Here is an 18415-nt window from a genome sequence, read left to right as displayed (position 1 = left end):
AAAGGTGTCCACGTCCTTTCGTTTCACAATAACAGAAGGCCCGGGGTCAAAGAAAGAGAGAGCGGAGGGGGAGGAGAGACTGGAGGTGATCGAAATCGAGGCGAGGCGGGGTTTTCTCTCTTTTTTCTCCTGTTTCCTATACGCAGCTTCTATCCATGGCGGTGGCGGTGGTGGCGGAGGTCGCAACCCACGTGGGGGCGACTTGGGTTTGAGAGATCTCCTCCGGACTCCAGAGGCGGAGGAAGCTGGGGTAGACGTGTCCGAAGGAAATCTGCGTTTCGCTTTGAAGCTCGAAGGAGAATTTTGTAGGAGAAATCAGGAACAAGAAGGAGGAGCTCCTCTTCTCGCGTTTTCGAATCGCCTCTCTCTCCCGTGTTTATCCATGGATCGGTTTCCTTTAGTTCATCCTCTCATTGATCTCCGGAAAGGTATAGATCTTTCTTTCCAGATCTCGTTTTCTTGCTCTTATCTTGACCTTTCTTTAAAAATTTTCGGAGTGTTTGATGCTGGAATTTGTGAATCTTGATTAGGATTATGTTTTTTTTTTTCTTGACGAGATACATGGAATTTGTTTCTTGATGTTTGTTGTTTCTTGATTAGGCCAGAGCTGCTGTATTTTAGGATTCTCTGCTCTTCGATCTTGAAAGGTTCTAATTTTTAATGCTGTTGTAGTATTTGTGGAGTCTTCTTTCGTCCATTTCATTTTTGTTTTAAGAGATCTGGAGGGATTTTTAGTTGCAAAGTGGTCTGATTGCTTTCTTTTGTATTGTTTTGGCTGTATGTAGACAGTTGAGATAAGGAAGCAAGAAAAGTGAGTGGGAAAGGGATTATCATCAAATTTGTTACGGAAGTTAACAACTGTACCTGGCAATCTGTTTAATCATAAGAAAATTTTATTTTGGTGATGGATGAAACTTTAAGTTCTGGGTTTTGTTGAAGACTTGCATCGTAGAGATCAGATGAACTGGCAAGAGCGGTCATGATATGAAAGCCTGAAAGTCGCATGTTGAATAACTTATGTATTTAAAGCGACAAAGAGGTTTTTGAGTTCTTTAAGCTACCTATAGATTTGTTTATTTCATTTTCCTTTGGTCATTTTTTGTGAATAACGGATGAAAACTGGAGTATAAGTATAGCTTATGTTAAGATTTGGACAACCTGGCCTGTGCGTATCGTTCTTGGATGAGATTCCCCTGGAAAAGTTGTATAGGTTTCTGTTCTCTCGAAAAGGAAAACCTTGTATACAACTCTGCAATTTAGGGCATGTGTTTAGACTGTTTCTATCTTAGATTTTTCACCAGGATATCTGCGACTTTCTGGGTTTGTTGTCGTAAAGCAATCGTAAAGTATAAAAAATGCTGTCCAGGGCAAAAGATTTATGGTGTGCAGACAATCAAGAGAACAAAATGAACAATGTTGTGATTGAGCACCAGTTTTCTTAATTTTGCTTCAGATCTTGTGAAGAAAATTTGTGTGGGAACAAATACATCTGCAAGCATGAACTTTTTCTAGCAAATTCTCTAGCCCTAGGTAAAGAATAGAGACTAGGCACGAAGAAGATAAAAGAAAGGAAAACAAGGGACTAAAGGTTACGAGAAACTTTCATGAGTTCAACTTCTGTATCCTGGGAATCACTTTTTCCCGACATATATAGGCCATAATAACTTAAATCTTGAGAACGTAGCTAAATTCTTACCATCTGTCTAACCATACCATGCTAGCCCTTTAACTAGATAATAACTGCAGGAGAGAGAGAGAGTGAGCTACACATCCCTGACCCATTAACCCTTTCAGGACATGATAGCTTGGTCTGAATGAGTCTGTTTTGTTCACCCAACACATCTAAAAAGTGTGTCCTATTGAGGCATTCAAGATCATATACGATATAAATGAAACAGACTTCCGAATGGTAATTTCTAGCTCCTGTGAGTGATGACTGTGAGTAATCCAAAGTAAGGAATATTGTAATTGGATCCTAAGCCTAAAGAAGTATTGATCACCAATTAAGCTAGGGTGGCAATTACATTCTAAGTCTACCACTGTGCATATTCTTAGTAAACATGGGGTTTGCACATTAACAAAAAAATGTCAGATATCCTAAGCATTCCTTAGCTGATGCATAGTGGTTGGTAGTGTTGTTGCGAGCATTGCCTTTTCTTCTAGGGAATTGGTAGGAAGAAAATGTTGTTTTATATCCAGTGACCTTTACTATTTTGATTTGAGTTTTGATTGATCAATGATGACAATGATGAAGCTAAAATTTGAGGTGTTCCTTTTATGTACATTGTCCCCTCAAAAAAAGGACCTAACCACTAACAAAATCTGATAATATGCAGCTGCAGATGATTAATAGAGGTGTGTCTCTCTGTTTATAACAACATTTCTAGTGGAAATAGATGCCTTATGAGCTAGTGATGCAGTTTTTATTGTTTACAAATACTATCTTTGGATAACCAAAGTGCTTTTGCTCTAAGTTAGATGATAGTACATTTGGACTTAGATGTTCTTTGCAGATCATTCTGACTTTGTAAGTTTCTACATATATGATTTGCAGGATTGGGATAAGTCCTTCTTGGAAAATCTTTATCTCACAAAAAGGCATTGTAGGTAGCAACATTTATTGTACTTCAATTAAAGATGAATTTGTGCGGCAAAGGTCTTGCAAACAAGGATGCTAAGTTAAATTCATTGGATAAACTTACCACATTAAATCCCAATGCAGCTGAATTTGTTCCTTCAGCCCTTAGAAATACATATGGAAACACTGAAAGATCAGATGCAACCAGGCTGGATATTCCAGGCTCTTCTAAAGAAGCAGCCTTAGATCGCTTAGAATCTAGTATTTCAAATAATTCAGATGATGAAGCACATCACTGTCAGCTTCCTGATGATATTACTCCTGACTTCAGAGTCATGGGTGAAGAAGAGTTGCATGGAGCTGGGCATCTCTCACCTACAGGTTTATCAATTCTGGATAGTGTTGAGACATTAAGATTCTCAACATCCACTGCCAGCCAGACATTGGGTATGCGGCAAAATTTATCCTCTTTTACTAGCGATGGTCTCAACTTTGAGAACATGGGATATTCTGGTTCTATCCATACCGATAAACATTCATCTGCTGATTTCATGGCTTTGGCTTCCAGTCCCTGGGGTAAGCCATTCATGAATGCTGAACAGCATCTGACCAATGGAAGGGATGGGCATCATTACAATGGAGATTCTGGTGTGGTTTCAGTGAATGATTTAATAGGTGATGGTGCAGTCATCGAGGATGCTGCCATCAATCCTATAGAGTTTCTGTTATCACGGTTTCCTGGTTTTGCTGCACAGAGCCTTGCGGATGTTTATTATGGAAATGGATGTGATTTGAATTTGACAATAGAGATTCTCACTCAACTTGAGGTATGGTTTCCATCTATTCAAATTATTATGCTTTTGTACAGACTTTAGCTGTCCCTTTTTAGAATGTCTAATCTTGGATTTCAAGAAATCAGAACTTCAGTTGTCTCATCAGGTTCGCTGTCCTGTACATTGCCCTGGCATAGGCATCTTGTTTACCAGAATCAGCGAGACTAGAAAACAAGTTGACACTTGTAGCATGTTGACTGAAATCACATTTTGATGGGAGAGCCTTCAAGAATGCTAACTAGCTCTCATATGAATATGCAATTATGATAGGAAGAGGTTCTTTGAAGACCAATGAGATACCATTCAAACTATATTTTGCTTATATATACGCATTTGCATGTGATGAACACAAAATCTGCAAATCTATTGTTAATTTGATGATCTATTTCACTCCTACTGATTAAAATGTATTTATTTATTCAAATAATATGTGACTGGATTATTGCTATAGACTTTACGTAATGAACAATCAAAGAACATGAACAATGTTAGGTCTTATGAAGCATGGTAGAAACATCTCATTTGCATTTTTATTTGGGAGCTAGATTTTTCTCAAATTGAGGGTAAGTCTTGGCATGATGATAAGGTTGCCCCATCATGACCTGGGTGTGACCCTCCCCAGACCCCATAGTAGTGGGAGCCTCTTGCACTAGGCTGCCCTTTTGGGATTTTTCTTAATTTGGTGGTTTATGAATGACAAGTAGTGTCTTTTCATCTTTTCAACAGTTGAAAAGATGTAGTCCCTTTCCATATTGAAAAGGGTTTTTCCCTCATCATCGCTGTGGAATTTAATAAAGCAGAATATATGCCATTAATTGTGACCATTTATGATCTTTATAACTAAAAACATAATTCCCAGGAGTGAGATTTATGTTCTTTTATACCAGAAAAATTAGAGAACAGGAATAGTCCCACTGTTTGTCAAAACAAAAATGTTTCGATCAGGATTCTGTTTATTGGTGGTTCCTGTGGCTGGTATTCCAAGAAGAGCAATTTTAGGGCAAATGTGTGTCAGGATATTTCTAAGGATGGTTGAGAGGATTGGCTTAAGTTCTGGTGAACATATTGACTGTTGTATCATTAAGATCTTGCTGGAGTTCAACTGGAGAATGTGAAGTGCTTTTATTTTGGATTAATTGACAATGTTATCAATCTAAACCAGGAATATATGGTTTGAGAGAGTTCCACTGCAGGACCTACTAGTTCGTAATGTGTCAGCATAATTATAGTTTGATTTATTTTTTAAAAAAATCTAAAGCAATCATTAAACATGCTTGAACTTTTTCTTTTTTCTTTTTTATGAGAAACCATGCAAAACTTGGGCCGTACATTTTCTAGTTCGTGTTAAAAAATATGATATTTTCACATGTTCTATTCTTCTGAATCTTGCATCTGCTGATTTTTTTAATTTTTTATTTATTTTTTGTTTTTGTTTTGGTTTTTTTTTTTGGGGGGGGGGTGTGGGATTGGGCTTTCTGATATCACCTGCTATGGTGAAGTTTTGATGTTTTTAGTTGCATAATGATAACATTATGCTTACTAAGTAATATGGGTGTTTGATTTTTGATGTTTGTCAGATAGAGTAGTAGTATATCTTGGTAGTAATTTTGGGATATCAGCTGGTTAAGTGAACTAGTGAAGTTTTGGCAGTGCAATATTTGAAGTTTTCTGGTCAGGTTTTTGCATTCAGGTTCGGCTAAACTTGGGGGGAATGAAAAGAATGTGGTAGTTTCTATGTTTTCTAGTTGCATAATGCTTTGGTTATTGTCATGTTGATTTATCCCTATTTTTGAGTAATCATTTACAAGAATTGATTGGGTGCATTATGATAACATTATCTTACTTACAATGACAGCTTCAGGTAGGTGGTGGTTTTAATCAGAACCTTAATTCAATGTCATTGGCAACTCCAAGCCTTAGCATGCTGGATTTTCCTGCTCCGCCTGTGACGGATGCACAAAATGGGCTGTTACAGTATACAGGAGAAGATAAGCAGCAGGCTCCCAATGCACATAAATCTGCTTCTAGTTTCTTTAGAGGTGATAGAGATTTTGCTTCAACTGTTAGAAAGCTTGCAACCCAGAGTAATGGTCATTGTGGATATGAGAGGAATGGTTCTGCTGAGGGTGGTTTTCACTCAAGTAGAAGTTCTCAACTTTTAGTCAGCTCATATGGTCACGGCAAAATGGCTTATGGTGATAAATTGCAAAGTTCAGGTGCAACTCGAGCAGCTCCACTTTGGCTTGAGACTGGAGAAGCAGTGGGTAATTTTCTTAAGATGTTTTCTAGTAGCTGATCAACAATTGTTCTATAATATTCATTTAATTCAGGTAGGGGTTTTTTTCCTCATATATCAACCACTTTTGAGATGACAGCAAGTATGTATCTGGAGTCAAGGGAGGATGCCCGTGATTTTGCATGCCTTCGGAATACATGCTTTGAACAGGTAGATGCGTTCTTATTGATTATTTTTGTGCATGAGAAGTCATTATATTATCTACCATCAGATAGAGCATGCTGATATGGATCTTTAGTAATGGATTACTATTGTTGGATAAATAAATAGCTAATTGTGATATTGCTCAATGTTTCTGTATTGAAGCAACACACCCTATATCATTGTTTCTTTTATTGGTAATATAACAGGCTTAGGTGTACATATTAGAATGTTAATGGTTGCAATGTCTGTTTCTTGTTTTGTTTTTATAATCAGAATATTGGTATATGAAAGTATCTTGGGAGCAAAGTCTTCATTCTCCATTTTTAAAAATAGTCCCGAAATCTTAGATAGTAGATTTTGTTTTTGCTTGCTGAAAATAGCGTAAAGAAAAACAGAATGCAAATGGCCCTAAGATTTCCTGTTTGAAATTGAAATGCAGTTCTAACCATGAAATATGTTTTCTATTTTCAAATAAAATGGAAATAAAGCAAAAATAACTGGAAATAAAACCAAGGAGGAACGAAAGAAAAAGGAAAAGGAAAATAGCAACCCAATCCAATGGGCCTTGAAGAATCAATACCTCTTTGGTAGAAAAATATTACTTTGCTCTTGCTAATGCAATAGATTGTTAAGCATTACGTTACTTGGACTCTTTGGTTTACCTTAAAGTTTCTAAACTCAATGGTTAGATGTGGTATGGTCCACAAGGAAAGTTATTGTGGATTAGAAGGATCAAACATCTAGGTGAGAATTTGTAATTTTATCAGGAAAAATTGCCGAAACACCCCCTCAACTTAGGATCATTTCACTTGATAAAGATTTCAATCTGATCCTTGTAGTTAAGTGGTTCAACATGGTCTTGAGCCCCACCTGGCACTCAATGCCATTAAAATGCTGTCTAAAAGGATATAATTACCACCGCAGCATCTTTTTTCTCTGTTTCTTCCAAAAATACACCATCCTCTCCCAATCTCCCCTATCTCTCTCTCTCTCCTTTCATGCCATCTCTTGCCGGTAGAGACCATGAGATGAGATTCTGCCCCCCGTATTCATCAGGTGCTGAGAGTTGGCGGCATTAAATTCAATCTAATTAAGCTTGCACCCTAGATTTTTCCACCTATTGTTGAATTATTGCAGTTTTCTTCCTCCACCTATCCTCTGCTGCTGGTAAAGGGGACCTTTCCCTGTCCTAGGTCCAAAAGCTCTGAGACACCTTCCTTATATGCCAAAAATAGTTTTGCATGATCCTCTTCAATGCCAATGGGATCATCTCTTGTGCCCCTTGATCACCTCATCTCCAACTTCTTCGACTGTGATGTTAGTGGAAGAAGCACCTTGAGATCGTTCCCATCACACTCGATCCTTTCTCCCTCAGCGCCTGTAAGTCCTCAGTGACCTCACGATTCACATGCTCGATGAGGAGGCTTGCTCCATCCTCAAGCCACTGCAAACCACATGCAACCTTGGTTAAATGGAAAGGAGAGAATGATGCTGAGGGAGGGATCTTTCCCTAGGTTGGCTTCTAGTCTTCTTAAGATTGGCTGGTGCTCTGTTTCTTCTTCTTCTCTTCTAGGTGGGTGATGGCTGTGATGTAGTTCTCCATGCTATCTTTTTCTTGGATTTTTATTGGTTTTAACAGAGGGCTTCTTGTTGTTGTTCCTTCTTCTCTTCTAGGTGGGCAATGGTTGTGATGTTCTGTTTTGTTCTCTCTTTTTCTTGGATGGGCAATGGCTGTGATGTTCTATTTTTTGCTGTCTTGTCTTGGATGTTCTATTTCTTGCTATCTTTTTCTTAGATTTTTGGCGTTTTAATAGAGGCCTAAAAAAGCCTTCTTTTTTCTTGGAAATTTGGGAGTTTTAACAGGCTTGATGTGGAATTGGTGGAATGGGTTTGGCTCATCATCAATGATGGCTCCTCGGAGTTCCCAACGTTGTGCTCTGGCATTGTGCCGCCTCTTCTTATTGTAATGTTCTGTTTCTTCTTTTCTTCCTTCTCCTCCTCCTCCTCCTTATCCTCCTCAAGCGGGCAATGGTTGTGATGTTCTATTTTGGCTCTCTTTTTCTTGGACCTTTGGGGCTGTAATAGAGGCCTGAAAAAGCATTATTTTTTCTTGGAATTTTGGGAGTTTTAATAGGCTCGATGTGGAAGAGCTAGAATGCATTTTGCTCATGATCAATTATTCCATAGAGTTCCTGACATTGTGCTTTGGCATTGTGCCGCCCTTTCAGCCACCCCCTAAAACCCAAATGCTTGAGAATAGCCAAACCCCTTTGCGGAGCCTTTATCTTAGTTAAGGGCATTTTAGTCTTAAATACGTTCCATAACCGTCACATGATGTAGTCTTGTAAGCTCAGGTAAATGGGGATGGATGGTGGGATATTGAACCACTTAACTAAAGGTGCCAGATCGAAACTTTTTAAACTCAGGGGGTAGTAAGTGAAAAATATGACCTTAAGTTGAGGGGATGTTCTAGTAATTTTTACTTTTATGAAACTTACTCAAATGTCAAATTGGCTCAACTCATTCAAGTAATTTTCGTCACTCTATGTGAGTGCTTTTTGGTTATAAACTTCGGTTTAGGTTTCTTAATTGCTTCAACTATTCGATTTGATATGTTCTTGGCATGGCCTTTGCTGCATACGGCAATTATTTTGAAATTCTATGGAACTTATTTAATGTTCTAAAATTTGATGGCACAGCAATGATCATTTATCTCACACTTATCTAGCTGGGAATACTAGCTATTCAGCTTGGAACTCTAGTTAACCTTTATTAGTTTATGGCAGGCAGGACAGGCCTATCTACTCGGCAACAAGGCGCTACCAAAGGAACTGAGTCTGAAGGGGCAGTTGTACAATATGCAGATGAAAGCAGCTCATGAAAAAGCTAAAAAAACAATTTATCGAAAGAGGTTGGTTTGTGTGCGCTTGTATGAAGTATTTCTGCATTCTAGTTCCTATTTCAATGCAAATTTATTAGTTATAATTTGGTGATAGCATCCCTATCCGTATTTTTTGTTTAGTAGGTGACTTGTTCCTTTCGTTCCACCATGGTACAAATATCGTGTTAGTGTGGATATGGTTTTTCAAAACATATATGTACTTTTTATACAACATATGCCCAAATGTACTAACATACATATATATGTACATGGGTATGCATGTGTTCGTAAGTACATCATGCATATATATGCTCACACATGTATCTATATATTTGTTGTCTGCTGTGTGCGCAGAAACACATCCATTAGCCTTACACATGCTAATTTCCAGCTTATCTATGTTATGAACAGACAGAAGTGCAGATATTTTCCTCAAAGCACAAGAACTTAGGAACAAATCTTGCTACACATTAAGATTACATAGATAATAAATTTTAGTATGGGACATCATCTGTCTCTCCTAAGCTTTATGACCTTTTTCTTGATAGGATTTGATCAATTTGCAGTATCAAGGATGTTACATGCAAAATGCTGGCGGAAATGACTGAGCTGGGCTTATCCAAGTCATAATTACCATAACTCGTATGTGTCAAAGAGCCTAGACCAATTGCGTAAGCATAACCATCAATTTTTACCTCAACGTGTTGAATTATGCTTTGCGCTATGGGTTTTTTTTTGCCAACATGTCCTATAAAAGTCTATCTCATGCTACCATGCATCAGTGACTTAGGCTTCATATGATAATTTTATGTTTTGTTTACGAATGATATTTCATGTCATTGCAACATCTATCCCATCCTTCTTATATGTGGTTGCAATGGGCATTGGTGGTTCTACTTTTACCCGTGATCTGACTGATAATTTATAATTTATGTTTCAAAAAAGCGCTAGTAATTATCTCATTCTCCCACGCTAATGATTGAAGTGCGAAGGGTTTTCTGCCCTGAGGGTCAATTCTGCCATTTGAACTGAGGTTCATAGTTTTTGTACAATGTACACTGATATGCGTGCATCACAGAAGCTTGCATAAGTTGCATTTGGATTCGAAGAATGTTCTTACCGTAAAACATCATCAACAGCTTAGGCATATACCGCATCGGCCACTTTGACTGGTCGTTTTCTCCATCTTCATAAGAGTGGTTGGAACTGGAAGCGTTTAGGATTTCAAAGTTATCATGTCTGCAGCAGTTCTACGAGTTGGCGTTCTTATCTTCTACAATTTTCCAGGAATCCACTCTCACCTGCGGCCCAGGGCTACCCGGGGGGACAGGACCATCTGATTGACCTGCATGGACTTCATGTGACCGAAGCTATACATGTTCTGAATCGTGAGTTTCCATTCTGAGGAGCAGGGCAAGGCCCGCGGGGCAGCGACTGCGGGTCATGATATGCGTCGGCGCCGGTCACACACGAAGGGAACCCGAACTCCTGCAAGGCTCCCTGTGGCAGTCGAGCGGTACTTGGTGGAGGAGGGTCTTCCGTACACGCAGCCTCGGCCAGGTATGCTCAGTGTTGTGATATATTGACAACCTGTAACGCATACAACATGAAGGAAAAAAAAAAAAAAAAATCCCATACCCAAATTCTTGTATGTGTGTATTATGGGAGGAAGAGAAAGAAGAGCTATTCATAGTCTCTGGCTTCTATCAAAAAAAAAAAAAAAAAAAAAAAAGAAAGTCTCTGGCAACAGTAATTGTAATATTGTTGGTACTGGTGGCGTTCATGTCACAGTTTGTAAGGTCTACGGGGCGGAAATTCCGCGTGCCACCCTTTGGCGGCAATACTTGTTTCACATGGTTCTTTGATTTCTCTTGGCTTTTTTTTTAGTGAGATCGTCCTTTTTCTGTTTCCAATACACACACACACACACACACACATATATATATATACATATACACACACACATATGTATATATGTATATATATGTGTGTGTATATATATATATATATATTCATTTTGTTTCTTCCTTTCTTTTTTTTTTTGTTCGGTCACGTCAATAACAAAGGTGATGAATTTACTAAGAATCTTGTGGCATTAACGTTGGTGAAGATATTGCCCTGTTGCATGCCAAAGAAAAAAAAAAATCCGCAGTAGAGAGGAATAAGCGGAGGAGTATAAAAAAAAAGATCATAAGGGGGTAAAGTGAAGAGATCAAAGAAGGCCGAGGAGGGATCAGGAGATATTGGGGTAGAGCGGGGTGTATTTTCATGGGGTAATTGGTTTTTTTTTTTTTTTTTGGTAGATGGGGTAGTTGTTTTTCTGAGCCTAAATGTCTATGCGGCATCTCGATGTACCATGCATCAAGGCCGGTACTTCTGGCCCCTCCCTCGTGTGCCGCGCGCGCGCGCATGTGTGTGTGTGAGTGAAAGTAAGTAGCGGTCTGGTTATGTTTCTAAGCATGCATCTCTACGCTCCAGTTCAGCAATTCTGTTGAATTGAATACATGCAACACACTCAAGATTGTGCAAGTGATCTGATCTCTTGGGTCGACTATAATGCTTATGTGCTTCTTCGTGCTATAAGATAGATTTTTTTTAAGAGTTGCTTCATAGCTCAGCAACTTTGTGTCAACTTAAAAGTTTTACCTCTTAAGTCAAGTATTGCTTATGCAAGGTGTCTTAATCTTTGGAGTACTCTTATACATGATATAATCACTGCATCATTGATTCACAAGCCACTAAGTTTCCTTTCAAGAATATATAGATCAAATTTATGTGACACAAAATGCAATGCCGCCACTATGTATGAGGTTCAAGCAAACCCATCTTAGTATTGCCTTACTGAATAGTTAAGTCAACACGTCTTGTAGCCCTTCGAAACCATAATTGATCGTGTATGTTTGAACCCTCTCGGGTTTTGCTATTCAAGCTCCCCTGCAAGTTTTTGTGCCACAATCTGATCTTGCATTCTTAATATGTCTTTTCATTAATGATCATACCGCTGATAATGTTTACGATTTGGCCGCATCTCACTGTGCCTTACTATGGTCTTAAAGATCCGGGGTCATACCGTCCAATATTTTATGTCCACGATTTGCTTGCACTTTTTGTCTGTTGCAACATTGGCATCCAAATCTGCCCATCAAGTAAATATATTTGGCCATCTAATCCTTACATCTAGTTGTCCTCTCCTCAGCACGTCCCTCTTAGGGGTGGCAACTTGGTTTAACCCATCGGGTATCCGATCCAATCCGATATAAATGGTGGATTTTATCTGATCCAATTAAAATTGGGATGGATATGGATTTTAGAAAAAAAATTCAAAGCAGATACGGATTGGGCACAAATAATAGTATGCCCTATCTGAAATCCGATCCGATATACATATGCATCCAATATCCAACACAAAATCCTAATCATCTAAGCTTCCCATATTCGGCCACTCCAAGCCTCCCACTTGTTTAGGACTCTTGAAGATGGAAAAAATAGAGAAAAATCGAGGGAAAAGACTCTCCCTAACCTTTTCGATTCGGCCATTCCAAGCCTCCAATCTGGTTGGGACTTCTTAGGATGAAAAAAATAAAAGAAAAATTGAAAAAAAAATGAAGGAAATATCAAGAAAAATAGAGGAAAAGTGAAAAAAATTGAGAGGTAAGATCTTTTCTGACATAGATTGTCTTTTTTTCTTTTTGCTTCTTTGTTATTTTCATTTCTTCCTCTTTTTTCGAAAATATGTGCAAAAGGAGAGCACCTGTGGGAGATCAAAGAGATTAGAGGGGTTTCTTAAGTCCCAATAGGATTTTTTTCCTATTCAGCCACTCCAAGCCTCCCAGCTGATTGGGACTCTTGGGGATGGAAAAAATAGAGGAAAAACGGCGAGAAAATGAAGGGAAAATCAAGAAAAAAAAGGAAAAGTGGAAAAAATTGAGAGGTAAACCCTTTTCCCACATAGATTGTCATTTTTTTTTCTTTCTGCTTCTTTTTCTTTTCTTTTCATTATCTTTTCCAGAGATCTATGAGAAAGGATAGCACTTGAGAGAGATTAGAGGGCTTTCCAAGGTTCCAATTAGGTTTTTTTCTTTCAAATATATGGGATTCTGTTTAAGTTGTGATAGTGTGAGTTGGTTCCTTGAGCTTTTGAGAGCTTAATCTCAGTAAAAACATGATATTTTGTAGGGTTGGGAATTTTTTATCGAAAAGATTCTTCGTTGGCTACAAAAGTTTCAATTTATGGGGCTCTGTTCCATTGCATAATTTTTTTTTAACTGTATAGGGATTTCGAGTATACTCGAATCGATCCGACCTGAGACAGGTACTGGGCAAGTATGGATATAGATTTTTGCTAATGAGGTAGGTATGGATATTGGTCGACCCGACCCATATATGACTGTTGCCACCTCTACTCTCTTAGCCATCCTTGATCATTGGCCTAGCTCCAAGGCGTATACCCTGATCGATATTCTATAAGCTATACTTGTACTTCATAGCCGACCGACTTTTGTGGATCTCAGAAAAATATCACCCTGCAATGCTTAGGAGACTTGTCTATTCGGGTAGGTCAGACCTTGTCGAATAGTTTTTAATTATCTCTTCGCTCTATCATGGAGATCAAGAACATAGAGAGTAGCTCGGACAATTTCTCAAGGGTCAACATCTCAAAAATTTCCTCTATGCACAATGTGATAGGCTTATCTGACCAGCATTATCCCGAACGCCTCCACATGAGATCGTTTGGATGTAACACCATCTTCATGACGGGCCCATTCCTATGGGTCAGAGGGAGTTGGAAACATGATCAAAGCTCCGCCCCCTCCTCAAACCAAGAGAAATTTTCAAGGATCCATATATATCTTGGCGATCCACTGCCATGCCAAATATCAAGCTTCCAAAGCCCCCCAATATTATGCCATAGCTATGTCGCTCCTTGGCTATCCATTACTCTCCTCCAATGATGGATCCAAAAATTTTGCTTTGTGGGATCAATATAAAATAAATGATAAATAATAAGATATTGAAAACTAAATACTATAGTATTATTTTTATATCAATAAAAATATATAAATTTTTTTATTTTATAATTATCCTCTATCACTTTTCATATTTTCAAAATGATGCATGATGGTATTATTAGTAATACCATCAAATACATCTCAGTCTATATACGTCACCAGACAATCATTAATCAATGGATCACATGCGGTAGTGCAATTTAGTCTTTATGAAGCTCATCGCAAATACCATGTGAAAACTCATTATTGCTCCTAGATTGATTTTGATGATTACAAAGCAGATTGAAGGGATACCAATACTTTTATTTGAAAAAGTCTTTGTGCTCTTCAGGGGTAAAATCATAATTTTACCAAAACTCTGATTTAATAGTATCATTTGGTAGAGCAAAAGATTTGTGATCTATTGATGAAAATTTCATTATTTTTGGACTTGTATTTTTGAAGTTATGCATGTTTGAAATCCATGAGTCGACTCATGAGTCAGCTCATGGCACAATGAGCAGCTTGGCACGTTGAATTTTAGCTTGGCATGCTGGATTTTTGGCTTGGCACGGCCTGTGAGTCGACTCATGAGTCGACCCACAAGGCATGAGTTGACTCATGAGTCGACTTTTGCAGTTTTAAGCTAAAATTTTCAGAAACCCATTTTCTGGTTGTTGCAACAGAGGTCGACTCATGAGTCGACCCCTGAGGCATGAGTCGACTCATGAGTCGACCCCTGCGACGGGATTTGTCCACAACGGCTAGTTTTTAACCCGTTTTAAGTGCTTTTAATGCTCATTTAATGTACTCTAACGGCTCTTTTTCTGCCTAGAATATTTTTCTCTATTTCTTAAAGCTATAAAAGGTTTCAAAAGGTGGAAAACAAAAAAAAAAAAGGGATAAGCAAGACATTAAGAAGAGAAAGAAAGAGATTTGAAGAGCATTCAAGAGAGCATTCAAGAGCATTCAAAAGAGAGGGTTTCTCAAGCCTACTTTTCAGTCCTAATCAAGAGCTCATTTAAAGCCTTCAAGAAGCCAACAATCAAAGCTCACCAACTCCTCAAGCTCTCAATCAATTCCCATCCAACTTTGAGGAAATCCAAAAAGTGGCTTCTTCACTTGAGTAAAGTGTATTTAAAGTTATATTCGCTCATTAAAGGAGCTTTTCTTGTACTTATTTGTGCTATAAACTGTTTTACTCTTTGTGAGTGATTGTTTTTGTTTTGGAGGGGTTCCAAAACAAGGGAAGGTTGATCCGAACCTAGAATCGGAGTGTATTGGGTTGGCTTGTACCCGAAAAACAAGTGGACTAGCTTGGGACAGCTAGTGTCGGAGTTTCCGACGTTTGTATTTGGATTGAATACAAGTTTAGTGGATTGGAATTCCCAAGTAGGAGCTTGGGGAGTGGATGTAGGTGCAAGGTTGGCACCGAACCACTATAAATCCTTGTGTTTGTGGTGTGCATAATTGTTTCTCTTTAACTCTTCATTATTTCCTTGCATTCTTGCTTTAGGCAATTAATCTTGAACTAAGGTTATTCTCCTCATTCATTTAGCTATCGACAAACATCTTTCATAAGTCATTAGTTAAGTTTAAAATTTTTATAAACCCAATTCACCCCCCCTCTTGGGTTGCATAGCTGGGCAACAAGTGGTATCAGAGCCCGGTGCTCTAGCCCTTCTTTGATCTAAACAATCAAAGAGCCAAAGATATATGGCAACCCATGTCGGTACTTCTCTAGTCGAGGGGCAATCCACCAACCGACCTCCACTTTTCAATGGGTCTAATTACACCTATTGGAAAGCTCGGATGAAAATATTCATTCAAGCACTCGACTATGATATGTGGAGTATCATAGTGAACGGTCCTCACACACCCACTAAAATTATAGATGGTGAGGAGTCAACCAAACCCGAGAAAAAATGGGATGAGGTTGATAAGAAATTGGCACAATTAAATGCTAAAGCAATGAATGTACTTTATTGTGCTCTTGATGCTAACGAATTTAATCGCATTTCTACTTGTTCATCTGCTAAAGAAATATGGGATAGGTTAGAAGTAACCCATGAGGGAACAAATCAAGTAAAAGAGTCTAAAATAAACATGCTTGTGCATAAATATGAATTGTTTAAAATGGAGCATGATGAGTCCATAACTGCAATGTTTACTCGCTTTACTGATATAATTAATGGTTTGAAGAGTCTTGGCAAGTCCTATACTAACAGTGAGCTTGTAAGAAAGATTCTCAGGTCATTGCCAAGAACTTGGGAAGCCAAGGTGACTGCCATCCAAGAAGCGAAGGACTTGAACACTCTACCTCTAGAAGAGCTTCTTGGATCCTTGATGACTCATGAGCTAAGCATGAAGCAACATCAAGAGGAAGAAATCAAAAAGAAAAGAACCATTGCCCTCAAATCCACAGCTCATCCTGATGAGGAAACTGATGACACTGAAGATGAAGAACAGGATGAAGAGATGGCACTCATCACCCGGAGATTCAAAAAATTTCTAAGAAAAAGGAAACAGGGGATGAGAAAGAGGCCATTCACAAAAGGGGAATAAAGCAAAGAGAAAGAGAAAGATCAACCCCTTATCTGCTACGAGTGCAAGAAGCCAGGACATTTCAAATCCGAATATCCACAACTGAAGAAAGGTCCCAAAAAGTTCAAGAAAAAGGCAATGATGGCCACATGGAGTGCGAGTGATGACTCAAGCTCCGATGAGGAAACCTCAACCGAACAAGCCAACCTGTGCCTTATGGCACACGAAAATGAGGTAATTTCTGAAATCCCTAGTGATTTTACATTTGAAGAATTGCATGAAGCATTCTATGATTTAGTTGATGAATTAAAGAAACTAGGGATGAAAAACAAAGAGCTGAAATTGAAAAATCAATCCTTAGTAAAACAAGCTGAAAACTTTTCAATTGAAAAATCCACCTTGCTTCAAGAAAATCAAAGCTTAAAGAATGAAATTGACAAGCTGAAACCTATAGTAGATAAGTTCACCTTAAGTTCAAACAAACTGAATATGATTCTTGATAATCAAAAAGCCGTATATGATAAGGCTGGACTTGGTTATAACCCTTTGAAGAAACAAAAATTTTTGAAAAATATTTATATAAACTCTTTAAGTAACAAGTCTCCCAATATTACTTGTTTCAAATGTGGTAGAGTAGGACATAAGTCATACACTTGCCTCTTTAACAAATCTGCAAACACAACTATAAAGAAAATATGAGTTCCAAAAGGAACCATTTTGACTAACCAAAAAAGACTCAAGAAAGCTTGGGTACCTAAAACAAAAACTTGACTTTTGTTTGCAGGTGTGTCTAGCATCCTAAGGAGGAAACAGGAAATGGTATCTCGACAGTGGATGCTCGAGACACATGACTGGTGATGAATCACAATTCATCACGCTTGATGCTAAGGATGGAGGGATGGTCACCTTTGGAGATAATGGCAAAGGAAAGATCATCGGGATAGGTAACATTGGTATCACTCCCTCCAAATACATTGAAAATATTTTGTTAGTTAAAGGTTTAAAGCATAACTTACTTAGCATTAGTCAATTTTGTGATAAAGGGTATAAAGTTGTTTTTGAATCATCTGTTTGCATTGTGACTAGTCCTATTAACGATGGCATTAAATTTATTGGACATAGACATGGCAATGTTTATATGGTAGATTTAAATGATTTAGCCAAAATAGACATGCAATGCCTAGTATCCTTGAATGCTAAAGTTAATGAGACTAGTTGGCTTTGGCATCGTAGACTTGCATACATTAGCATGCATTCTCTTTCAAAATTAATTAAGAAAGAATTAGTTCTTGGCTTGCCTAAACTGAATTTTGAAAAAGATAGAATTTGTGATGCATGCCAACTAGGTAAACAAACTAGAGTTTTATTTAAATCCAAAAATATTGTTTCAACTTCTAGACCTTTAGAGCTTTTGCATATGGACTTATTTGGACCAACTAGAACAACTAGTCTAGGAGAAAAATGATATGGTTTTATAATTATAGATGATTACTCTCGTTTTACTTGGGTTTTCTTTTTGGCACACAAAGATGAAACTTTTCATATTTTCACTAAATTTTACCGAAAAGTCACCAATGAAAAAGGATTTTCAATTCAAAATATTAGAAGTGATCATGGAACTGAATTTGAAAATCAAGACTTTGAAAATTTTTGTGATGAAAATAGAATTGGCCATAACTTCTCTGCTCCTAGGACATCCCAACAAAATGGGGTAGTTGAAAGAAAAAACAGAACCTTAGAAGAAATGGCCCGTACCATGCTTTGTGAAAGCAACCTTCCAAGATATTTTTGGGCGGAAGCAATTAACACAGTATGTTACATTTTAAATCGTGCTTTGATTAGACAAATTTTAAAGAAAACCCCCTATGAACTTTGGAAAGGAAGAAAATCAAATATTGCATATTTTCATATTTTTGGTTGCCGATGTTTTGTATTAAATAATGCTAAAGAAAGACTTGATAAATTTGATGCAAAATCAGATGAAGCAATCTTTCTAGGTTACTCCTCCACTAGTAAAGCTTTTAGAGTTTTTAACAAAAGAACTTTAGTAGTTGAGGAGTCCATACATGTTGTTTTTGATGAATCTAACGATCTTCCTTCAAGGAAGAATGAGGGTGTTGATGATGCAGATCCTCTAATAGAAAGTATGAA

General features: G+C 37.9%; 1 protein-coding gene across 1 annotated transcript; it reads left to right on the top strand.

The window, feature by feature from the left end:
* The first annotated feature begins 30 nt into the window (after window positions 1–30).
* LOC105058617 (polyadenylate-binding protein-interacting protein 7) lies at window positions 31–10597 on the top strand. Its single transcript, XM_010941595.2, is given in 8 exon segments — window positions 31–428; window positions 2555–3405; window positions 5267–5675; window positions 5787–5857; window positions 8638–8762; window positions 10020–10123; window positions 10126–10194; window positions 10197–10597. Coding segments are annotated over 7 exon segments (1668 nt in total). The 5' UTR covers window positions 31–428; window positions 2555–2637; the 3' UTR covers window positions 10319–10597.
* The last annotated feature ends 7818 nt before the right edge of the window (window positions 10598–18415 follow it).

Source organism: Elaeis guineensis, chromosome 15 (genome assembly GCF_000442705.2).
Source record: "Elaeis guineensis isolate ETL-2024a chromosome 15, EG11, whole genome shotgun sequence".
Lineage (NCBI taxonomy): Eukaryota > Viridiplantae > Streptophyta > Magnoliopsida > Arecales > Arecaceae > Elaeis > Elaeis guineensis.
Note: the sequence above shows the minus strand (reverse complement) of the source record. Positions and strands in the feature narration are given on the sequence as shown.